The 19097-nt window shown below is 45.9% G+C and overlaps 1 protein-coding gene across 7 annotated transcripts in view; it reads right to left on the bottom strand.

The window, feature by feature from the left end:
* Positions 1-19097, bottom strand: part of dgkh (diacylglycerol kinase, eta) — a 58383-nt gene that overhangs the window by 14614 nt on the left and 24672 nt on the right. For all 7 annotated transcript variants that reach the window (XM_056426218.1, XM_056426208.1, XM_056426240.1 and 4 more), the window contains 16 exons: positions 18448-18552; positions 16562-16694; positions 11272-11378; positions 10833-10958; positions 9808-9910; positions 7395-7557; positions 7169-7277; positions 6302-6523; positions 6033-6124; positions 5146-5245; positions 4741-5029; positions 4409-4540; positions 1467-1601; positions 1138-1255; positions 690-800; positions 260-356 (listed from right to left, as the gene is read on the bottom strand). In XM_056426218.1, coding sequence (XP_056282193.1) covers positions 260-356; positions 690-800; positions 1138-1255; positions 1467-1601; positions 4409-4540; positions 4741-5029; positions 5146-5245; positions 6033-6124; positions 6302-6523; positions 7169-7277; positions 7395-7557; positions 9808-9910; positions 10833-10958; positions 11272-11378; positions 16562-16694; positions 18448-18552 — 2142 coding nt within the window. The remainder of the gene's footprint in view (positions 1-259; positions 357-689; positions 801-1137; positions 1256-1466; positions 1602-4408; positions 4541-4740; positions 5030-5145; positions 5246-6032; positions 6125-6301; positions 6524-7168; positions 7278-7394; positions 7558-9807; positions 9911-10832; positions 10959-11271; positions 11379-16561; positions 16695-18447; positions 18553-19097) is intronic.

Below are 19097 nucleotides of genomic sequence, written 5' to 3'. Positions count from 1 at the left end.
GGACCGCGAGTGTTTTTTCTCTCTCTTCTTTTTCCTTTTGTTCTGGAAACGTTGCTCTGAATCAGTCGCAGGCTAAATAAGCCGTGCAGGTGCGCCATCATTTTTCCCCTTACATCCGCAAAACTGCAGCAACACACGGAGGAGATTACGTAGCGGCTCAGGAGAGACTCTTGAGAAGAGGCGAGGAACACCTTCATCTAAATCCCTCCCCACTGGGTGCCGACTGGTGTCTCCGGGCCACCGTTCCTCCCTTTCTCACCTCGAGCTGCACCTTCTGCTCCAGGTTCTTGTAGGTTCTCTGCAGAAGCTCCTTTGTGCCCAGAACGCCGTACCACATCATGTTCTTGGTGCGACTCCTGCGTGGGAGGCAGCAGAGGGTGAGACTGACAGTGTGTTGAAAGACAAAAGGCTTTTTACACCGGACGGATGGAAGAAGCCGAGACACGAGAAATGGTTTCTCACAATTATTTATGCATTATAAACATGAGCGGTGGGGATGAACATGGGATTACGGGGATGGCAATACAAGAAAACCAGCAATATCATAATCAAAAGGAGTAAACGAGGCAGAATGCACTTTATTCACAAGTCGAGCTGTGTGAACACACATGTAGGCGATGAAGAACCTTCGTGATTAATTGGTGGGATGGATGTTGCCTGATTGGCTGAGAGGTGCCCGGGCGTCTCACCTGCACTTCTCCGGGTGCTCCTCTCGCTTGTTGTTGAACTCCAGGGAGATCTTGGCGTCCAGCCCGATGCCGAAGTAGTTGTTCATCACGCACTTCTCCATGTAGCCCACTCTGGGCGGAGAAAAACAACACAGACACAACACAGTCAGTAAGGTGTCAGCTCACTCACAAATAGACCACGGTCAAAATGACGGATGTGGATTTACACACCAGTGGTCGGAGAGAGAGAGAGAGAGAGAGACAAGGAGAGGGAGAGAGAGAGAGAGACAAAGAGAGAGAGAGAGACAAGGAGAGAGTGAGAGAGACAAGGAGAGACAAGGAGAGAGAGAGAGACAAGGAGAGAGAGAGAGACAAGGATAGACAAGGAGAGGGAGAGAGAGAGACAAGGACGGACGTTGTAAACAGTGATGAAGGTGGGAGGAGTCACGCAACGAGAAACGCTGCTTACAGGGAGTCGAGGTCGGGGTCGTAGAACGGCGTGGCACCGAAGGGGTCGATGTTAGCCAGCAGCATCTTGCTGATGATGGAGCTGCCAGCGATGGAGGCAGCCAGACCTGCCCGCAAGCCTGCACACACACACACACACACACACACACACACACACACACACACACACACACACACACACACACACACACACACACACACACACACACACACACACACACACACACACACACACACACACACACACACACACATCTGAAGTGACCCCCTGTCCTTGTGGGTTTCGCGAAGGTCAGGGGAGGAGACACAAGCAGGGATCCGCGCGCTCACCGGGGCAGATGATGCGTGTGTTGAGCACGGGCAGGTTCTCCTTGCTGGTGGTGAAGGGGGTGATGGAGAAGGCGCTGTAGGACTGGGTGCAGCGGCTCACCCTCCTCTCCGGGGGGGAACAGGGACTCTTGGCAGCTGCAGGCAGGAAGAAAGTTTCCGATCGCTCGGGTCCGCGTGTTTCTCAAGTCGTTTCACATTCTGGGTTCATATTTTGTGGTTCGCACAATAGAGTGTTACACAATGTCTCTTTTTGTGTGTGTGTGTGTGTGTGTGTGTGATGCCACCCCTCTCATCCCACCAGGGGGCACAACAGAACCCACCCCCAGCTGCTGGTTGGGAAGAAAACAAACACATTTTGAGAAAAGTAAAATAATAAAAATAAATAAATATACACTTTTATTTATCCCCAAGGGGAAATTAGTTCTCTGCATTTAACCCATCCTTAGTTATTAAGGAGCAGTGGGCTGCGGTGAAGCGCCCGGGAAGCAACTGGGGGTTCAGTGCCTTGCTCAAGGACACTTCGACTTGCAGCTAATGGGGAGAGCGGGGATCGAACCCACGACCTTGCGGTTGAGGGACGGCCCTCTTACCCCACTGAGCTACAGCCGCCCAAAAGCTGTCTCTTACAATAATGGACAACAGTCCATATCAATAGGTTGATACTCAATGAGGAGTCAATATTGAAACATTGAATTTCTATTCATTACAGTACACATACTGTATATTCGTGCTTTTATTCTAACGTTCAGAATAAAAGCCGGGAATGTATAAAAGCCCCGTATTAAGTAACGTCCTTGTGGGTTCTTGATGTGAGGAAACACACTGCCATTCTTTAGGTAACAGGATTATTAGGAGTCATTATTAAGTGCGATTGTTTTTCGTAAGTTTGTGAAGATGATTCTTTAACTCTGATGGATTTGGAAGATACATTTTTATCGCCGTAAGTAAAAAAGCAACCAAAAACATTTGATTTTATATTTAATAGGTATCATTTTTGTCTCGTTTATAAATGTGTGTGCTTAATTAGGAAGTGCCTTTGTTCTTTGTAGCTGTCAGCAGTTTTTCCGTGTGAGTGCACGCCGACAGCCTCCGAGCATCGCGTGTTTGCCACAGAGCATCCTCGCTGCCCCACACACACACACACACACACACACACACACACACACACTAAATCCTCCACGGGCAACAAACACATGCACGTTTGGGTCGATTTGTACTGAAACATGGATTCAACAATCCCTCCTGGTTGTTTTTTTGGACTTGTACCCAGGTCAGCAAGGAGTAAGGAAGTGAGAGGAGGAAACTTAGAGAGGATACAAAGCAGAGGGCCTTTGACTGATACCTCCTCGTCTTCCAACGGCTGGAAAATGAGTGGAAGGAAGGAAGGAAGGAAGGAAGCGGCCGCATGATAAACAGGAAGAACTTCTGCCCCGAAGACAATAACACATCCTGTGGCCGTCGCGCGGGCACACACACACACACACACACACACACACACAGACACACGCACACGGCTGCCTGAATTACACAGGTTCAGAAACATTTAAACAGGCTTTATGGTCGTCCCGCCGCCGCAGTTTCGACATGTTAAATCGCTCATTATTATGATTAAAGAAGTCTTATCTCGCTGCCATTGAAGATGGAGAGACAGACAGCGTGGCCTGGTGCAAGAGATGGAATATGAAAGGAGAGCAGGGTTTTCTCGGTGCGCTTTTAGCCCTAATCCTCGAGTTTATTTATGACAGGAAACGTGATCTGCGTCAGCGGCAGTTTTTTCCTCCCCCTTTTTTCCCCATTAGCTGCACGTCTGGTTCTCTGTAGTGCAACAGACACAAGGGGGCGACGTTTAAATCCTGTGTGATCTCCTATGCACCGGTTCACTTCAAGAAGAAGAATCTTAGAAGCCTTCCGTTTACATTTAGAAGGAGGGCAATGCTGTGTTATATAACGTTTCACCGAAATGATGTGAACAGCGATGTTTCCCTCTCTCAGGAGAGCTTTCAGTTATCTCCTTAAAATAGGCCTTGAATTAAATTAAATATATTTTCGGCGACTGAGAACAATGCCTCTCTCGGCCTGCTCAAGCGCCGGACCTCGGGTGACAGGGCCTTCTCTGCACCCCCCCTCTGGAACGCTCTCCCCATCCTCACCCGCCAGGCTCTCACCCTCACATCATGTAACCTATGGAGGACTTAAAATGACTTAAGTATAAATAAATAAATAATTAAATGCATGAATAAATACAAGAATAAATAAATAAATGCATTAATAAATGTATAAATAAATAAATACAGCTCATTTGAATATACGGACACGTAAATGTCACACATAAATAAATGAAGAAATACGTGTGGACACATAAATAGAAAAATAAATAAATGAAGAAATACAGAAATGTAGAAATATATTTATTTAATGATGTCCTGTTGATTTATAACTTATATTTATTCATTCCTGTATTTATTTATACATTTATTTAAGCATTTATTTATTTAAGCATTTGTTTATTTATTCCTATATTTATTCATGCATTTATTTATTTATACTTAAGTCATTTTGAGTCCTCCATAGTAATCAAGCCCTCAAAACACAGCTCTTCCAAATCGCTTTCACGCTTTAACCCTGCCTCCGATATTCATCATGACCCATACAGCTTCTCCAGTTTGCTTTCCGTTACCAATATGTCCTGTTTGTTTGTTTCGTTTGCCTTTCCATTTGTTTTGTTCTGTTCTGTTTGTCACTGTCTCTTGTCCCCATGTAAAAGCGTCTTTGTGCATTCAGAAAAGCGCGAAATAAGTTTGAATGATTATTATGATTATTAATGCCAGCTGGCAAAGCGGGACACTTGGAAATCAAAGAGGCGAGGCTGGACAGGTGAAGTGTTTTTTGGAAATGGCCCAGGATGAAAATGCATCGGAAGGGGGGGGGGATTCGAGACTCACACGTCACTGCTTCCAGTTCCTTGGTGTCCTCGTCCTTCTCGCTGTCTCTGTTCTCCTCCTCGCCGTCCTTCCTGAACTCCAGCGGAGACGGCAGCTCGGTGGCCTCCGTGTGGGCGTTCTGCTCGTCCACCACTAACAACACAACAGGCGGGAGGGATAAACAGACATCCTTCAACAGGTGGTGTCTGCCCGATAAGCATTCACTTATTCATTTCTGCCCTCTTTCCCCTCCCAAATAACCTGAACAATACAGTTTAAAAGACGTTTGACCACATGCGATGGCCCTTAATCATAGGAGGTGTGTATAAAGTATATGAGTTGTTCCTCCATACCTCTCTCGGCCTGCTCTATGATCTGTCGCAGGGCTTTCTTCAGACTGTTGGCCCGGAGCATCATCTGCTCCCTGCTTTTGAACAGCTGGTGCGGGGCCCCTCCGCCACCTTTCTCCGTCTCCTCCTCCTCCATCTTCTCCTTCAGCTCCGTCAGGCTCTCCTCGCTGGCCTCCTCGTCCTCTTCCTCCTCCACGATGGGAGGGGTGGAGTGGGAGAGCGACGGTGGCGCCCGGCTCTCGGAGTTGAGCGCCTGGAGGAGGGAGTCCAGTTTCTCGTTGAGGACGCCACACTGGAGGGAACACACGGGGGGGGGGCGGATGTAGTGCTGCGGCAGCATTCAGAGGGTATGTGACAAAGGGGGCGTGGCCAGTGACGGACGCCGAACGCGTCGCTTTTGAGGCTTACTTTGAGAGACATGGTGTTGCACTCCTCCGTGTTGTCTGCACTTTTTTCGTAGGCTTTCCCCACTTTGGAAACAAAATCCTTCACCGTTTCACACAGGACCCTAAACAAGAGGAGGAACACATCTGTGTTTGGTGTTATGACGTATGACGAGATCTTCTCGTTGCCACTTCTGCAATCTGATTGTATTTGATCATGTATCTGATCGTTGTCTTTCCTTCTAAATCGTTATTTATTGTTAAAATCACTTTTAATACAAATACAAATTGCCGTATACACGGTATATGGGCCATATGTATATAAAGCAACCTATTATATTAACTAGAATGGGCACTCGGTAGAGCGCATACCTTCGCATATCACAAGATTGGGCATTGAATTATGAACATTTTGGCATTAGTTGCATGCCAATTAGATAAAAATTGACCGTGCTGTGGTAAAAAGAAGATGTTGACCTTTTCATGACCTTGACCTTTGACCCGATCGATCCCAAAATCTAATCAAATGGTCCCCGGATAATAACCAATCATCCCACCAAATTTCATGATTCGGTTTAATACTTTTTTAGTTATGCGAGGAACACGCATACAAATAAATAAATAAATACACGGCGATCAAAACATAACCTTCCGCATTTTCAATGCGAAGGTAATTATACCACACAGCTGACCTGCAAGTTGCACCACTGGACTATTGTCTTACTGTTAGATAGATGGATACTGTGATACTCTGCTTTGAACAATATGCAATAAAGTAAAGTTGAGCACAGTAACACCTATTCTATCGTATTCTTCATCATTTTACGCACCTGCGTGTCTCGTCAAGTGTCTATTGTATTTGTTTTAAACACAAACTGTTTGGGGCTGTGCTGGTGTGTTAAAAACACGTACTTGGCAGAGGAGATGACCACGGAGTTCTGCTCAGAGTTGAGGATCTTCGTGAGGTGAGCAGCTACGGAGTCTTCATAGGCTGAAATGTGAAACTGGAGAGGAAACAAACGGTGAGGACAAACATCGGAGCCTCTTTTTCCCCACTTTTGAGCCAAAGCTCATTTCCAGCATGAGCTCGGCTCCTTGTGACTGCCGTCCGTCTGGAAGCCCTGCTGGGTCCGGGCGTGTCAAGTGATGCGCGTGAACGTTCTGTCGGCTCCCGTGAGTACCTGGCAGTCGTTGGCTCCCTCGGGCGTGGTGGGGCAGCTGTGTTTGGGTGGGATCTTAATCTCGTAGGTCATGATGCTCCAGCGGTCCAGCATCTTGGTGCTGGCCCTCTCCAACTTCTCCAGGATCTGGGGCAACTGGGTGTCGTCGTCGCACGAAGGGCCCCAGCCCAGCACCCGCGCCAGATCGTTGCCCGTGCCCAAGGGCAGCACCCCCAGCTGGCACTGAAACGTGCAGAGAGGAATTCATCCAATCAAAAAAAAGTCCTGTGTGTGTGTGTGTGTGTTTGTGTCTGTGTGTCTTGATGTAAGCTGGCCAGGGGCAAAGGCAAAACAACTGGCACATTGGCCAAAGACACATTGCATCTACTTGTAGTTACCTTCGCATTGAAAATGCGGAAGTTTACGTTTTGATCGCCGTGTATTTATTTATTTATTTATTTGTATGCGTGTTATTTGCATAACTCAAAAAGTATTAAACCGAATCGCATGAAATTTGGTGGGATGATTGGTTATTATCCGGGGACCATTTGATTAGATTTTGGGATCAATCGGGTCAAAGGTCAAGGTCATGAAAAGGTCAAAATCTTCTTTTTACCATAGCACAGTCAATTTTTATCCAATTGGCATGCAACTAATGCCAACATGTTCATAACTCAATGCCCAATCTTGTGATATGCAAAGGTATGCGCTCTACCGAGTGCCCGTTCTAGTTTATTCTGTTCTGGCAAGTTCTCCATTGGAGGGAGGATTATCTTGCTTGTACGGTGTCGATAGCCGGCACCCGTAATTAATTTATAATGACATCTAAAGTTCTGCTCAGCGCTGTTTTTGCTGACATGACAATACTTCCTCGGCTTACTACGTTACCTGTTTGTGGAGATTGAGTTTGTCGATCTCGGAGAGGACCCAGCCCACGCTGCCATCGCCTCCACACACCAGGATCCGGAAGTTGTCAAACTTCTGGAACAGGCGCAGACTGACACACACACACACACACACACACACACACACACTTATTCACGTAACTTATAGGATCGTCTCTGACCGATGGCAAACGGCGCTCTGGCCTGCGGTCCGCGTTTGTTTTGCTCACCCGAGGTGCGGCCCGCCGTTGACCAGGTCGAAGACTTGAGCCGGGTTGAGGAGCTGCTTGAAGCGTCGGAGGAATTTCACCCCCTGGTTGTCACCACTTTTGGAGTTGACAAAGACCAGGAGGGGACTGGCGCAGGACGGGGGGCAGGTGGCCTTCCAGAAGCCTGAGGGGAAATAAGTCAAATAAACTCAATGTCATAGGACTCAAACGACCTGCGCAGCTGGATACTAATAATATATACTAGTCAGGTCTGTTTGGAGGCACCTGGAAGTTGCTCGACGTCCTCCCAGATAATATTCTCCATCATTTTTACCATTCGATCTGTACTTTTGTCATCCCGATTGTCCATAGTGTCATGCTAATATATAGAGTGTACAGAGGGGGAGGGAGAGGGATCCCTCCTCCAATGCTCTTCTTGAGGTTTCCTCCATTGGTGTTTCCAAATATATATATTTTTGTTTTCGAGCATGTACGGCTGATGGAACAAACTGCAGTTTGCAGTGAATGTTTAATGTTAAAAAATCAGCTAGTAGATGTCTTAAACATATTCCTGATGAATCTCTAATAAATGTATGTTGTACATCTTTGTTTAAACAGTAGATGTCAACTAACTTGTGTGACATTACATATATATAGAGGCGCATTTGTGATGAGTCGGCTATATAAATAAAATCAGGGCGCAGCTCGAGCAGCAGAAGCTGGCCCTGTCATCTCAGACCGAGTGTAATAATGCATGGGAGCGCAGCACATGCCAAAAACACGTGTCTTGCTCCCTGGCAGAGCGCACACTCATGAGCTCACACACACACACACACACACACACAAATCTGTGGGAGGTAATGCAACCACAGGTTTCTGTGCTCGCAGCATAATCTGTGAACCCCCACTGTGTTGACAGCTCCGTGGATATGGGGGCTTCCATCGTGTGTGTGTGTGTGTGTGTGTGGCACTGCTATCTACTCCTACCACTCCCTCCTTTCCTCCTCCCCCTCGCATCCTCCTTCACGTCTTTCTTCTGCTCGCTAATCTCTCTGTCTACCCTCTTCGATTTTTTTTCTTCTCCTTTCTGAATATCTCTGTTTCTCTGGAATGTTGTTGTCAGTAACGGATGGATTGAGAGAGGGTGGGTGGAAGAGAGAGAGGGGAGTCACTAGCTCGTGCGAGACTCTACCCATCAGCCAATTACAAACAAACACACCATCTCTTCCTGCATTTGGACAGAGGGGGTACTGGAACGTGTGAAGGACAGGGAGAGAGAGAGAGATATGAAGGATATGTCTCTTTTTTTCTTTGCCTTCCTTCCTTCTTCTGTTTTTTCCTTGTCCTCGACTTGTTATCTGGATTCCACGTCCTCCATTTCTTTTATCCATCTCCCAATTAGCCGATGCCAGCTTTTCATAGGCTGTGTGTGTGTACTGCATATGTGTGTGTGTGTGTGTGTGTGTGTGTGTGTGTGTTCGTGTGAGACCCAGCCATTGACTTTCGCAACAGTAATTCAATCACACACGCTTATCTGAGTCTGTTTTGCAGGTGCTGATCTCCATCTAAAATGGGTTTAATGCAGGCTCTGGTCGGCGCACGCACACAAACACATGCACACACACACACACACACACACACACACACACAAACACACACACACAGAAAGACAAAGTCATCATGCATGAATAAAGAAACAGAGACGACACACGCATACAGGGAACCTGGAGGGAGCCTCGAGGGGCTTTGCAGCCATCTGCAAAGCCCCTCCTCTTCCGGGATGTCTTGCATGCTTTTATGAAATATTACATGGTGACGAATATGCGTGTCCATTTTGCCAGCGAGTTAGGATTCATCTTATTATGATTCCTCTCTCACACACATCTTGCCTCGAGATGATTTATTTTAAGCCTTCAGAGAGGAGTGTGCCGTCCTGTCACATCGGGCTATTTTTAACCTCCCCGTCACGACACAAGAAATTGGCAATTTCCTGGAACAAATACCAGAGGCCGGTCCTTGTCTGTAATATAACTAACAGGAAGTTGGTAAGAAAGTATGGATTTGATGGTAAGACCCATAACACGATAATAAAATGTTCTCGTTTTCTTCTACGCTTTCCAGCACACCTTCCAGCGGGTCACGGTAGAAGTGAGTGATGGGAAAAAGAGACGTTGTGTGCCCTAACAGATGGATGTGAATCATCACACCGTCCCTCTCCTCCCTCCTGCCTCCGCCTTGCCATGTGACAGGGCAGAAGGTCAAAGTTCAGAAGGGAAGACATCGGTCGACTAAATGGGGTGAAATCTCATTTGTTCACGTCTGAAATGTAACGATTGCTCAACCTTTGACCCTTTGAGTGAGTCAGCACGATTGTGTTGTGTGTGTCTTGCGTAGGGTGTATGTGATGGGGGGGTGGGGAAGGGGGGCAGCCTACCATCGGAGTCGATGCTGTTGAGTGCCGTCGGGGGGATGATGGAGACTTTGCACTGACCGAGAGGACACTTGCGAGGGTACAGGTCCATACAGGCGGTGTGCACCTAGAAGAACAACAGCAAATACTCCAGATCAAAATAAGAACGACTGAATTCTCTTTTCTCTCGAGGTACTGCAATAAAAAAATGAAAAAACATACCGATAAATAAATAATTGTTCATGTTGTTTGCCCTTTAGATGTTCGCTTTGTTGCTATTTTAATGGTTAATTAACCCTCCTGTTTCCTTTAGGGTCAATTTGACCCCATTCAATGTTTAACGTCGGTGTTCTTTCGGGTCAATCTGACCCCAGGCTGTTTTTCACTGTGTCAAACATATAAGAAATATCAAATTTTTTATATATTTAAAGGGCTATTTAGGTAGTCAACAAACAAACATAAAGTACCTCACACTTAAACTTGGGAAACAATATTAATTCTAATAATTTTCTGGAGGTTTTAATTGCTGGGGTCAAATTGACCCCGAGGGTAAAATATGTCAGTACATATAAAGGTAACAGGAGGGTTAAACATTGAATGGGGTCAAATTGACCCTAAGGTAACAGGAGGGTTAAGCAATAATTGTTTTTATTTATTGCTCCGTCCATTTGTTTCTGCTTATCTGGGAGCAGCTCATCGTGGCTGTACGTAAGAAAAGTGGGCCGGACGACCTCCTATCGAAAGCAGAGCGGGATGAAGTTACTCGCTGACTGAAAAACAATGATGCAGCGTTCCAGTTGGTTTGTGAAATGTTATGTCCTGATTTGGGTTGCTCGCGTGCTAAACAGCGAGCTGCAGTTCCAGGCTAACATGCCGCAAACAATTGACAGAAAACAGTCGATTCATTTTGAAGCACGGGGCTATCGACAAGCCGCGATGGCGCTCTTTGTTGTCCTGAATGTTTCGATCGCGATCCGAGCGATCGAGCTTCTCGTCGCATTCTGAATTAATCCCGTGTCAGCGTAATCTAGCTGCAACAGACGTCTCACCATCGCTTTGCACCAGAGGCAGCGCCAGTCCTGCAGCCTCAGGACGCTGCCGCACGTCTTATCGCACACAGCGCACTTGGCACTGACGGGCAGGTTGCCCTCCATCCACTGGTGAGGCATGGCAATCTGTGGGTTGAACACAACACATAGATAAATCCACTTTTATATTTTGCGTCTCCTAGGGAGCACTGTTCTCCAAAGTCGAGTCAAAGCGCACTCCTCATAACACACTTTGAATTATTATGCAACAGAAAATATGAATGCCTTTCTTCTCGTGGTTATACAATACAAGTCAGTGTTTCAGTATTTCCCCAAAAGCCTCCGGAACATCATTTTAAACCATCATAGGTGACAAAACAAGGCAAAGTCTGAACACAGTCTTTCCACAGTGAGCAGCTCCTGAAGGAATGTCAAGCTCATTCTTCACACACACACTTACCCCATCCTCATCCTCAATGATATCCTTCCCTATGGAAGCCAGGGTTGTCCATTTGCAGTTGTTAGTGGCTCTGACAGCACAGCGCTTGTGGGCCTTGAATTTGCACACTGAAAAACACAAAATGCAAGACACACACTGTATCAGTCTGTTGACATTTCACACCTCACAGTGACTCAGCAGCTTCATATTGTAGCACTTGATTAGACGGCGCTGTAAAAAAAAAAACACATTGATGCACTTGCGATGTCTTTGTATTGTCATACTTGATTGATTTTGAGTTAATGGCTTACATGCCGTAAAGATGTGTGGCAGTGGTGCTATGATGTGGATGTTACTGGTATGAGTGCAAATGCTGATCAGATTGCTAAAAAAGTAAACTTTTGCGTTCATATTTTACGCATATGCAGTTTGAAATCTTTTTTTTACAGAAAATGATTTCCCCCAGATTCATCCCAATACACAGCCCTGACATGAGATGGATGCACTGTCTATATTTGGTGTTTTTATATTTAGTTTAATTGTCATTAGTATTGTGTATTGTGTATGCATATATGTTGTATATATACATATATATTTTATTTTATATTTTGCTTTGTATGCTTCTATATCTTTCATCCCTGTTTTTATATTTTATTTTTTATTCATGTGTGTTTGGTTTATTGGTGCTGCTACTGCTACGACAAATTTCCCCTTGGGGATTAATAAAGTATATATCTATCTATCTATAAAGAGTACAACATCATTACAGTAAATACCAAATGTTCTCAGGTTCATTGAACCTAAAATACAAAAATGTCACCGGTTTCAATTTTTTTCTCCCTCACACGCAGTTAAACACTGGACACTGATGCATTATTCAGAAACGGACACACCCCACAAAGTTCTAATGAATCAAGTCTTAATGAGGTGTCAGAGGGTGTAATTACTAACCTCCCTGAGCCCGTACATATCTGACAGGAAGAAGAAAAACTGCACTTCACGTCATGGTTCTCAACCCATTTATCTGCAACCGCCATGAAGAAGCCTACAGGCCGGGCTAAGACCTAAACCCTGGACCACACAGCACAGAGAGGCTCACTCAACGCACGTACATGCATGTGTTTCTGGAGTATTTGTTGTTTTGCTGTGTGCACCGTTGAACAGGTGAAACTAAACGCCTGCTACATGTAATCAGTTCCACCGTTGCCCTCAGTAGTGACACATGAGCTGATGAATAAGGACAGAGCATGGCCAATGTTGTGTTTTTCCTTTCTGAAAGCTTTGAGTGGAAGGACGTTTGAGCAGATTTGGAATGAATAGAAAATTATTGCTAACATTTTCTATTGAAGAATCCCTAAATTCATGTTTTAAGTTGAAATGGCTAATATAATCTCAGAATTGTTGCCTGCCTAGTGAGCCATCCACATTCCAATCGGAGTTACCAACCCATTAATATATATGTTTTCCCCTAAGAGACCCACATAGACCCATGTTTGTCTTTGTCTTGATCTTTAGGGGGAGATAGCTGGTCGCAAACAGTCAGAAATCTAGAATTAACATTGTGTTTTGGTTTGGCGCCGATTCAAATATTGAATTTTCGGAGTGCTTAGAACATGAAGATGGAAGTATATGATTGTCATTAACGCAATACAAGATTTTACCCTTTTAAATCCTTGAAAATCAATAGAAATTGTTAAAACCACTTAAGGAAATACAGTGGTCTTATTAGTTTTCGTGCCCAAAGTCAGATGAAAAGATAGAAACCACTCTCATCTGCGTTCATTAAGCATGATAAGCCGCTGGTTTAGCTTAGCACAAAGACTAGAAGCAGGGCGGACCAGCTAGCTTGGCTCTGTTCAGAGGTAAACAGCAATGCTTCCAGCACCTTTGAAGCTCTCGTGTTCTTTTGTCATCTAACATGTATTTTTTTTAACATTACAAAGTCACAAAAAGTTGCAAAAAGCCCTGCTTCATGCTAAGCTAAGCTAACTGTCTCCTTCCTCCAGCTTAACACGAGACGGTCTGGTTTCAATCTTCTCATACAACGTTCAGCAGGAAAGCAGGTAGAAGCATATTTCCCAAAACATTTAGGCTACAAATATCCCTTTAAAAAGGTTGAAGTGACAGAATAAGAACAAAGACAAGCGGAGATCCTGCTGCACCCCAGTGAGAAACAACGAGACGTATAACACCGTGAACATCTATCAGGTGTGTGTACGAGGAGCGACAGCCACGGCACGAACAGCAATTAAAAACATTTCCCACATTTGACTTTAATGGAGTCAACGGGTCGTTCTGAATGAGAAACACCGGAGTGAAATACAAAAAGGGGCTGGAACAGCTCCGATGAAGATGTATGGGCAGATGGAGATTGCTCTCCCCCTATTTTTCTCCATTAAGGATGAGGCACTTAGGAGACTCATGAATAATGTCTGTGCTCTGGGAAACTTTGCTTCCACTCACCCCATCCATACTCTCACACACACAGACACACAGAGGTAGACACCCACACAAATGCAATATGGTCATTAGAAGTCCAGGCAGATATACAAACTAAATCAGAGTCATATCCGGGAGCAACAATTGATGTTTCAATTTAGTCCACCGCTAAATGCTGTTAGGGAGCATTTGCAGAGCATTAAGATAATTCAGAGGACATTATCCCACTGCCTGTTAATGGCCAGGCCCTACACTGGGCGTTTACACAGCCAGTGTTTGTGCGAGGGCGAAATAGAGACATATGATTGTCTATCTGTGTGTGTGTGTGTCTAGGTAGCACAAATCAATCCCGGCGGGCCGCCATGCGCAGGAAATCGAAGGGAAATTTAAGCCGCGTAATTGCTGTGAAACTGGCTTCTCTCCACGTTTAATAGAGAACCTCCCCCCCCCCCCACCCTGCTCCATTCCACTCTCTTTTCTTCTCTCATCCTCACATCCCGCCTCTCCTTCTTACGGGCGATCACCTCCTCCACGCTGTCTGTCGATGCGGGGCGGAGTCAGACGCCTGGCGCTCCAACTGGGCTGGGCCGAACGACCTCGGTTTCTCTTCTTAACCCGCCTGTTACCTTTACATTTACTAACATATTTTACCCTCGGGGTCAAAAAGAAGATGTATTTCTGTTGTAGGAGTCCAATTATGGAATAATGTTGAAATGGATGTTAGACTGGTGAACTCCTTTTTGGTTTTCAAGGGAATTATTTATAAAACAATTCTTGAGAGTTATAAATGTAATTAAAAACGTATTAATATGGAAGATGTATGTGGTAGTATATATAAATATATTTTGTTTTTTATTTTGTTTATTGTTTTTTCGTTGTTTTATTTTCTTCTTTATTTTATATTAATTTTCTGATTTATTTTTATTTCAATTTAGGATAGGAATTTATAAGCATTTTTTTGCTTCTACCTATACCTTTTCAGTCTTTCTCTTTTGTATATTATATAGGATATTATTGTATTGTATTTGATTTGATTGACTGAATAAAAAAATACAAACAAAACAAATTTGACCCCAGCAATTAAAACCTCCAGAAAATGATTAGAATTAATATTGTTTCCCAAGTTTAAGTGTGAGGTACTCTATGTTTGTTTGTTGACTACCTAAATAGCCCTTTAAATATATGAAAAAAGTTGATATTTCTTATATGTTTGACAGTGAAAAACAGCCTGGGGTCAAATTGACCGGAAAGAACACCGACATTAAACATTGAATGGGGTCAAATTGACCCTAAAGGTAACAGGAGGGTTAATCACTGGTACGTAGGAAGGTTGGTCCACGGCTCCAAATCAACAGCTGCCCTCACAAACTGCGTGCTGTTGCACACAGTGTGCATTCAGTTGGGTCAAGCTACTTCATCACAACGTTCTACCTCGAGCCTCTTTGACCCGCTTGCTCTTATATCTGCTGTGCAGAGGCGTTCGGGATTAGACACAAAAGCAAGCTGCAAAATGCGAGCAGATGCAGTTCGACGTCCTGGTATATTTGGCATACTGCTTTTGACACACAACGTATCGGGACATGCTAAATCTATGGTGGTTTGGGCGCCCTCCGCTTCCTGTCGCCTTTGACCCAACATACACAACCCTGTGCGTCGAATATCCCGCCACCACACCACAGCTGTCCAAAATAATACAGCATTTAATCAAAATATCTTATGCCTACAAAATTGCTCCTGCAGTGGATCTTTCGCTGGTGCTAAAGGGAACCTTTTCCGAGGCCAATAGAGAGCGTGCGTCCGCTGTAAACCGCTGTTTTGCCGAAAAAGGCCCTCTCGGTTGCATCTTATTTGTCGAAAGTGCGTCGTAGAGCGGGAGGAGCCGGCTTAGATCTCTCGGGTTTGATGGCGCTCTAATGACTCACCATGGTTCTACGTCTTCTTTCTTTCGCTCTCTGTTCTGGACGTGAGAGGGCCACATTGGAGAGGATAATGAGTAGAGAGGCTCTTACTGCCTTCACACACACACACACACACGCACAAACACACACACACACGCAGGCATGGACTCTCTGAGGCGCGTGCACTCGCTCACGGGGGAACATTAGCTAAATTAGACTGAGAGGATATGCAGATGGTGCTCATTAAGGTCTGCTGCCTGTCACTGACACTTTACACCAGCTAAAAAGAAAGAAATAAAAAATAAAATGAAGTAGTGTCAGCCCCCCCCCCCCACCCGCCCCCTTCGCACTCCACTTCGGCGTTCTTTCACAGACGAGGTGAGGAGATGTGGCGCCGTTCACAGAAGCCATTATCAGTCTTTCTTTCTTTCTTTCTTTTTTCTCTCCTCCCCCTCCGGTTAAGGTTGGATTGGAGATATGCGAGAAAATAAATTAAAATGGCGTGAGTCAACGCCTTATCTAACACACAGGATGACACAAAAGCATGCGGCTGGAGACCGTGCCAGCGTCAATGGCACTTCACTCCCTCGACTTCAAGCCAACAGTTTGACGGGGCATCCGGAAACCGAGAGCCTTTTCAAAGACTGCGAGCCGGCTCCGGTACATCCGCTCTGCTCCAATTAGACGGGCATTCGAACAAAGACTTTTCTCACGTCACCGACTCATAAGTCCTTACGCAACATAGTCATGCACTTAACCTATAGACCTCCCACGGCTCGCAGTGCCAAATTATTCCGTTGCAGAGCTTGTTCATCAAACAGCGAGTTGAGCCAGTGATGAGATGTAGAGATGAAAAAAACGAACTCAGGTGTTTTGAAGGCTAGCGCGCGTGTGTGTGTGTGTGTGTGTGTGTGTGTGTGTGTGTGTGTGTGTGTGTGTGTGTGTGTGTGCGTGTGTGTGCGCTGCCCACCTACCTTCGCAGGAGAGGCCGTGAGACGTGACCCCGGACAGGCTGTCTTTGCAGACGTTGCAGAAGGTAGGCCGGGCGTGCGAGCAGGCGTACCAGTTGTGCATCCCCGAGAAATGTTCCACATTAAACTGTGCCGTCTGGCAAAGGAGAGGTTAAAACAGGTTGGCAGCGCTGGGATGACAGTCACAGAAAAGGCAAGCACAGTGCACCACGTCATCAAGAAAGCAGAACACGTCGACTGTGCAGCGGGGCTCAACCGCGGGGCTCGCCCGAGTCAGGCCAGTGAATCCTGCGACGTGGGGGTCAAACACACCGTCCACGATGAGGAGTGTTCCGATGGGCGAATTTGAAAAGAAGATTGAACATGACAATTAACTTAAGTCTTTGTTGTTGTTGTTGTTGTTTTTTTATTGGCCTGACCGGGCAAAACCATTCGCATTGATCCCCGCTGTTGGCCTCATTGCAAACAACTGCATATTACAGTTACTGAAAAGAAAAGAATAGAATATATGAACGAGCGGACGCAGACACATTCAGCCCGTTGGTTTCCCCGCGGATTAGCTTTTCCCTCGAGATAATAATCCCCCCCCCCGGGCCTGGTCTTGATGCTATGAAGGAGCCCCGTGACGACACTACCTGTCTGGCATTAAGAGGGACGTGCGCCAGGACTCCACGGGATAAAAAAACCCTCCGCTCGCCGACAGTCATTAGTGTGACTCTGCCGCTCCATGATTTTTACAAAAGCAGCACCTGCTCGGGGGAAATTGGATGCTTCTATACATTAGAGCGTAGGGAGAGCCCCGCCGCCGCGGTAGTTTGGCCAGCGTTCAGGTGGCGTTTCGTAAGTAGGGACGCTAACAGGAAGCTAAATTCTCTCCCCTCACTCCCCCCAGCCATATCCTCCAGTCTGACAGGTAGCTGAAAATCCCCCCACCCCCCTAAAAAATCACTCAAAACTCTGCACTTTAATCACTTGTATTCACTTGTTTAAAATTGTATTACGTATTTATATATATATAGTATTTATAGTATTTATATATATAGTATTTATAACAACTGTACGTGAATCTTTATGTTTACTTAGTATTAGGAAATGTCTTGTCTTATCTGTTGTGCCTGTGCACTTTTATATGTTTCACCGTGGGAGAGTGGGAAACGTCCTATCGATTCCTTTGTATGTCTTAACATGTGAAGAAATTGACAATAAACCTACTACTACTACTACTAACAGGTGCTTATGGCAGTGCTGCACGGGAGGACCCGGTTATTAAACGTGAAGACTCCTCGGCTCGGGTGAGCTTTGAGAGGGTCGGGGGCGTGCTGCTGCTGCTGCTGCTGCAGTGCAGTGAAGGGGCTTGAGGGATGGGGTCTTATATAAGATTTCCCCCCCAAATCAAAGCCATTAAAATGCAGCAACTGCTGTTTTCCTCGATGAGGAGCGTTAAACAGCGCTGCTGCTCCCCGTCCTGGGATGCTGATGATACCGTGTGTGTGTGTTCTTCACTTTATCTCTCTGACTGTCCGCTGGTGCTTTGAGGGCTTCTGAATCTCAACGTCAGAGTGTGTTGCTTCTGCAAAAACAACTTCCTGTTAATGCCCGGTTGCCTTCTGCAACTCCTGTCCGCGCCACTCTTCACGCACAGATCTGGGGCCCCTCCCCTTTCTTTCTTTTGTACGAGCCAGACAACACTAACAAGGATGCGGTCACTCATCGGAGCATCCTCAGGTGGGAATATTTGTTTGGAAAAATAAAGAAAGCAAAATCTCCAAATGAGAATATGCCCGAAAACAGATTTATTTTTGTTTGTGTCTCACCGTCTTTCGCACCCTCCCCCACCACACACACTCTCTCTCTCTCTCTGATCTGTTGATTTGGAAAAGGCTTCTTACCTCGTAATGCTCTCTGGACTGGACGGACTTCAGCGAACTGATCCAGTCCTCCATCTCTTTCCTGTTCTCGGCGCAGAGGATGAGCCTACGGAACGGCGTGATCACCTGGATGGAGAGGGAGAGATGCGTGCACGGGTGAGAGTGAGACGGTTAACTGTCGCTAAAAAATAGAGAGAGAGAGACAGAGAGAGAGATGAATTTCACCAGTGGCTTCCTCCTCAGCCAACGGTGCCACTGAGAGGAGAGCGCGATCAGCTCTGTCTTTGAGAGAGAGAGAGAGAAGATGAGAAGCCCCCTCCCTTCCTCTTTCTTCCTCCCTCCCGCTCTCTCATTAACTCTTGCTCACTCATCTCCTAACACCTTCTTGAGTTATTTTTTTCCTTCGCTCGAGCATTTACCCCCCCCCCCCCCTCTCGCTCTTTGTGTTGCTTTGAGCCAGATATGTGCCGACAGGCCTCAGAATCAGGCTAAGATGCCCCCTCACCCCCACCCCCTTCTGACTCCCCGCTCCTATCCTCCCACTCTGTCCGAGTGTGGCGCATGTGTGTTTAAGCGCAGTCTCCCTGTAGATAACCCCAGCGACATGCAGCGCCCTTTCAACACCCCATCACCTATTTATGCGCCCTCGTCTCTTCTTTCTCACCCTCTCT

The sequence above is a fragment of the Pseudoliparis swirei genome, chromosome 2 (genome assembly GCF_029220125.1).
Source record: "Pseudoliparis swirei isolate HS2019 ecotype Mariana Trench chromosome 2, NWPU_hadal_v1, whole genome shotgun sequence".
Classification (NCBI taxonomy): Eukaryota; Metazoa; Chordata; class Actinopteri; order Perciformes; family Liparidae; genus Pseudoliparis; species Pseudoliparis swirei.
This window is presented reverse-complemented; position numbering and strand designations above follow the sequence as displayed.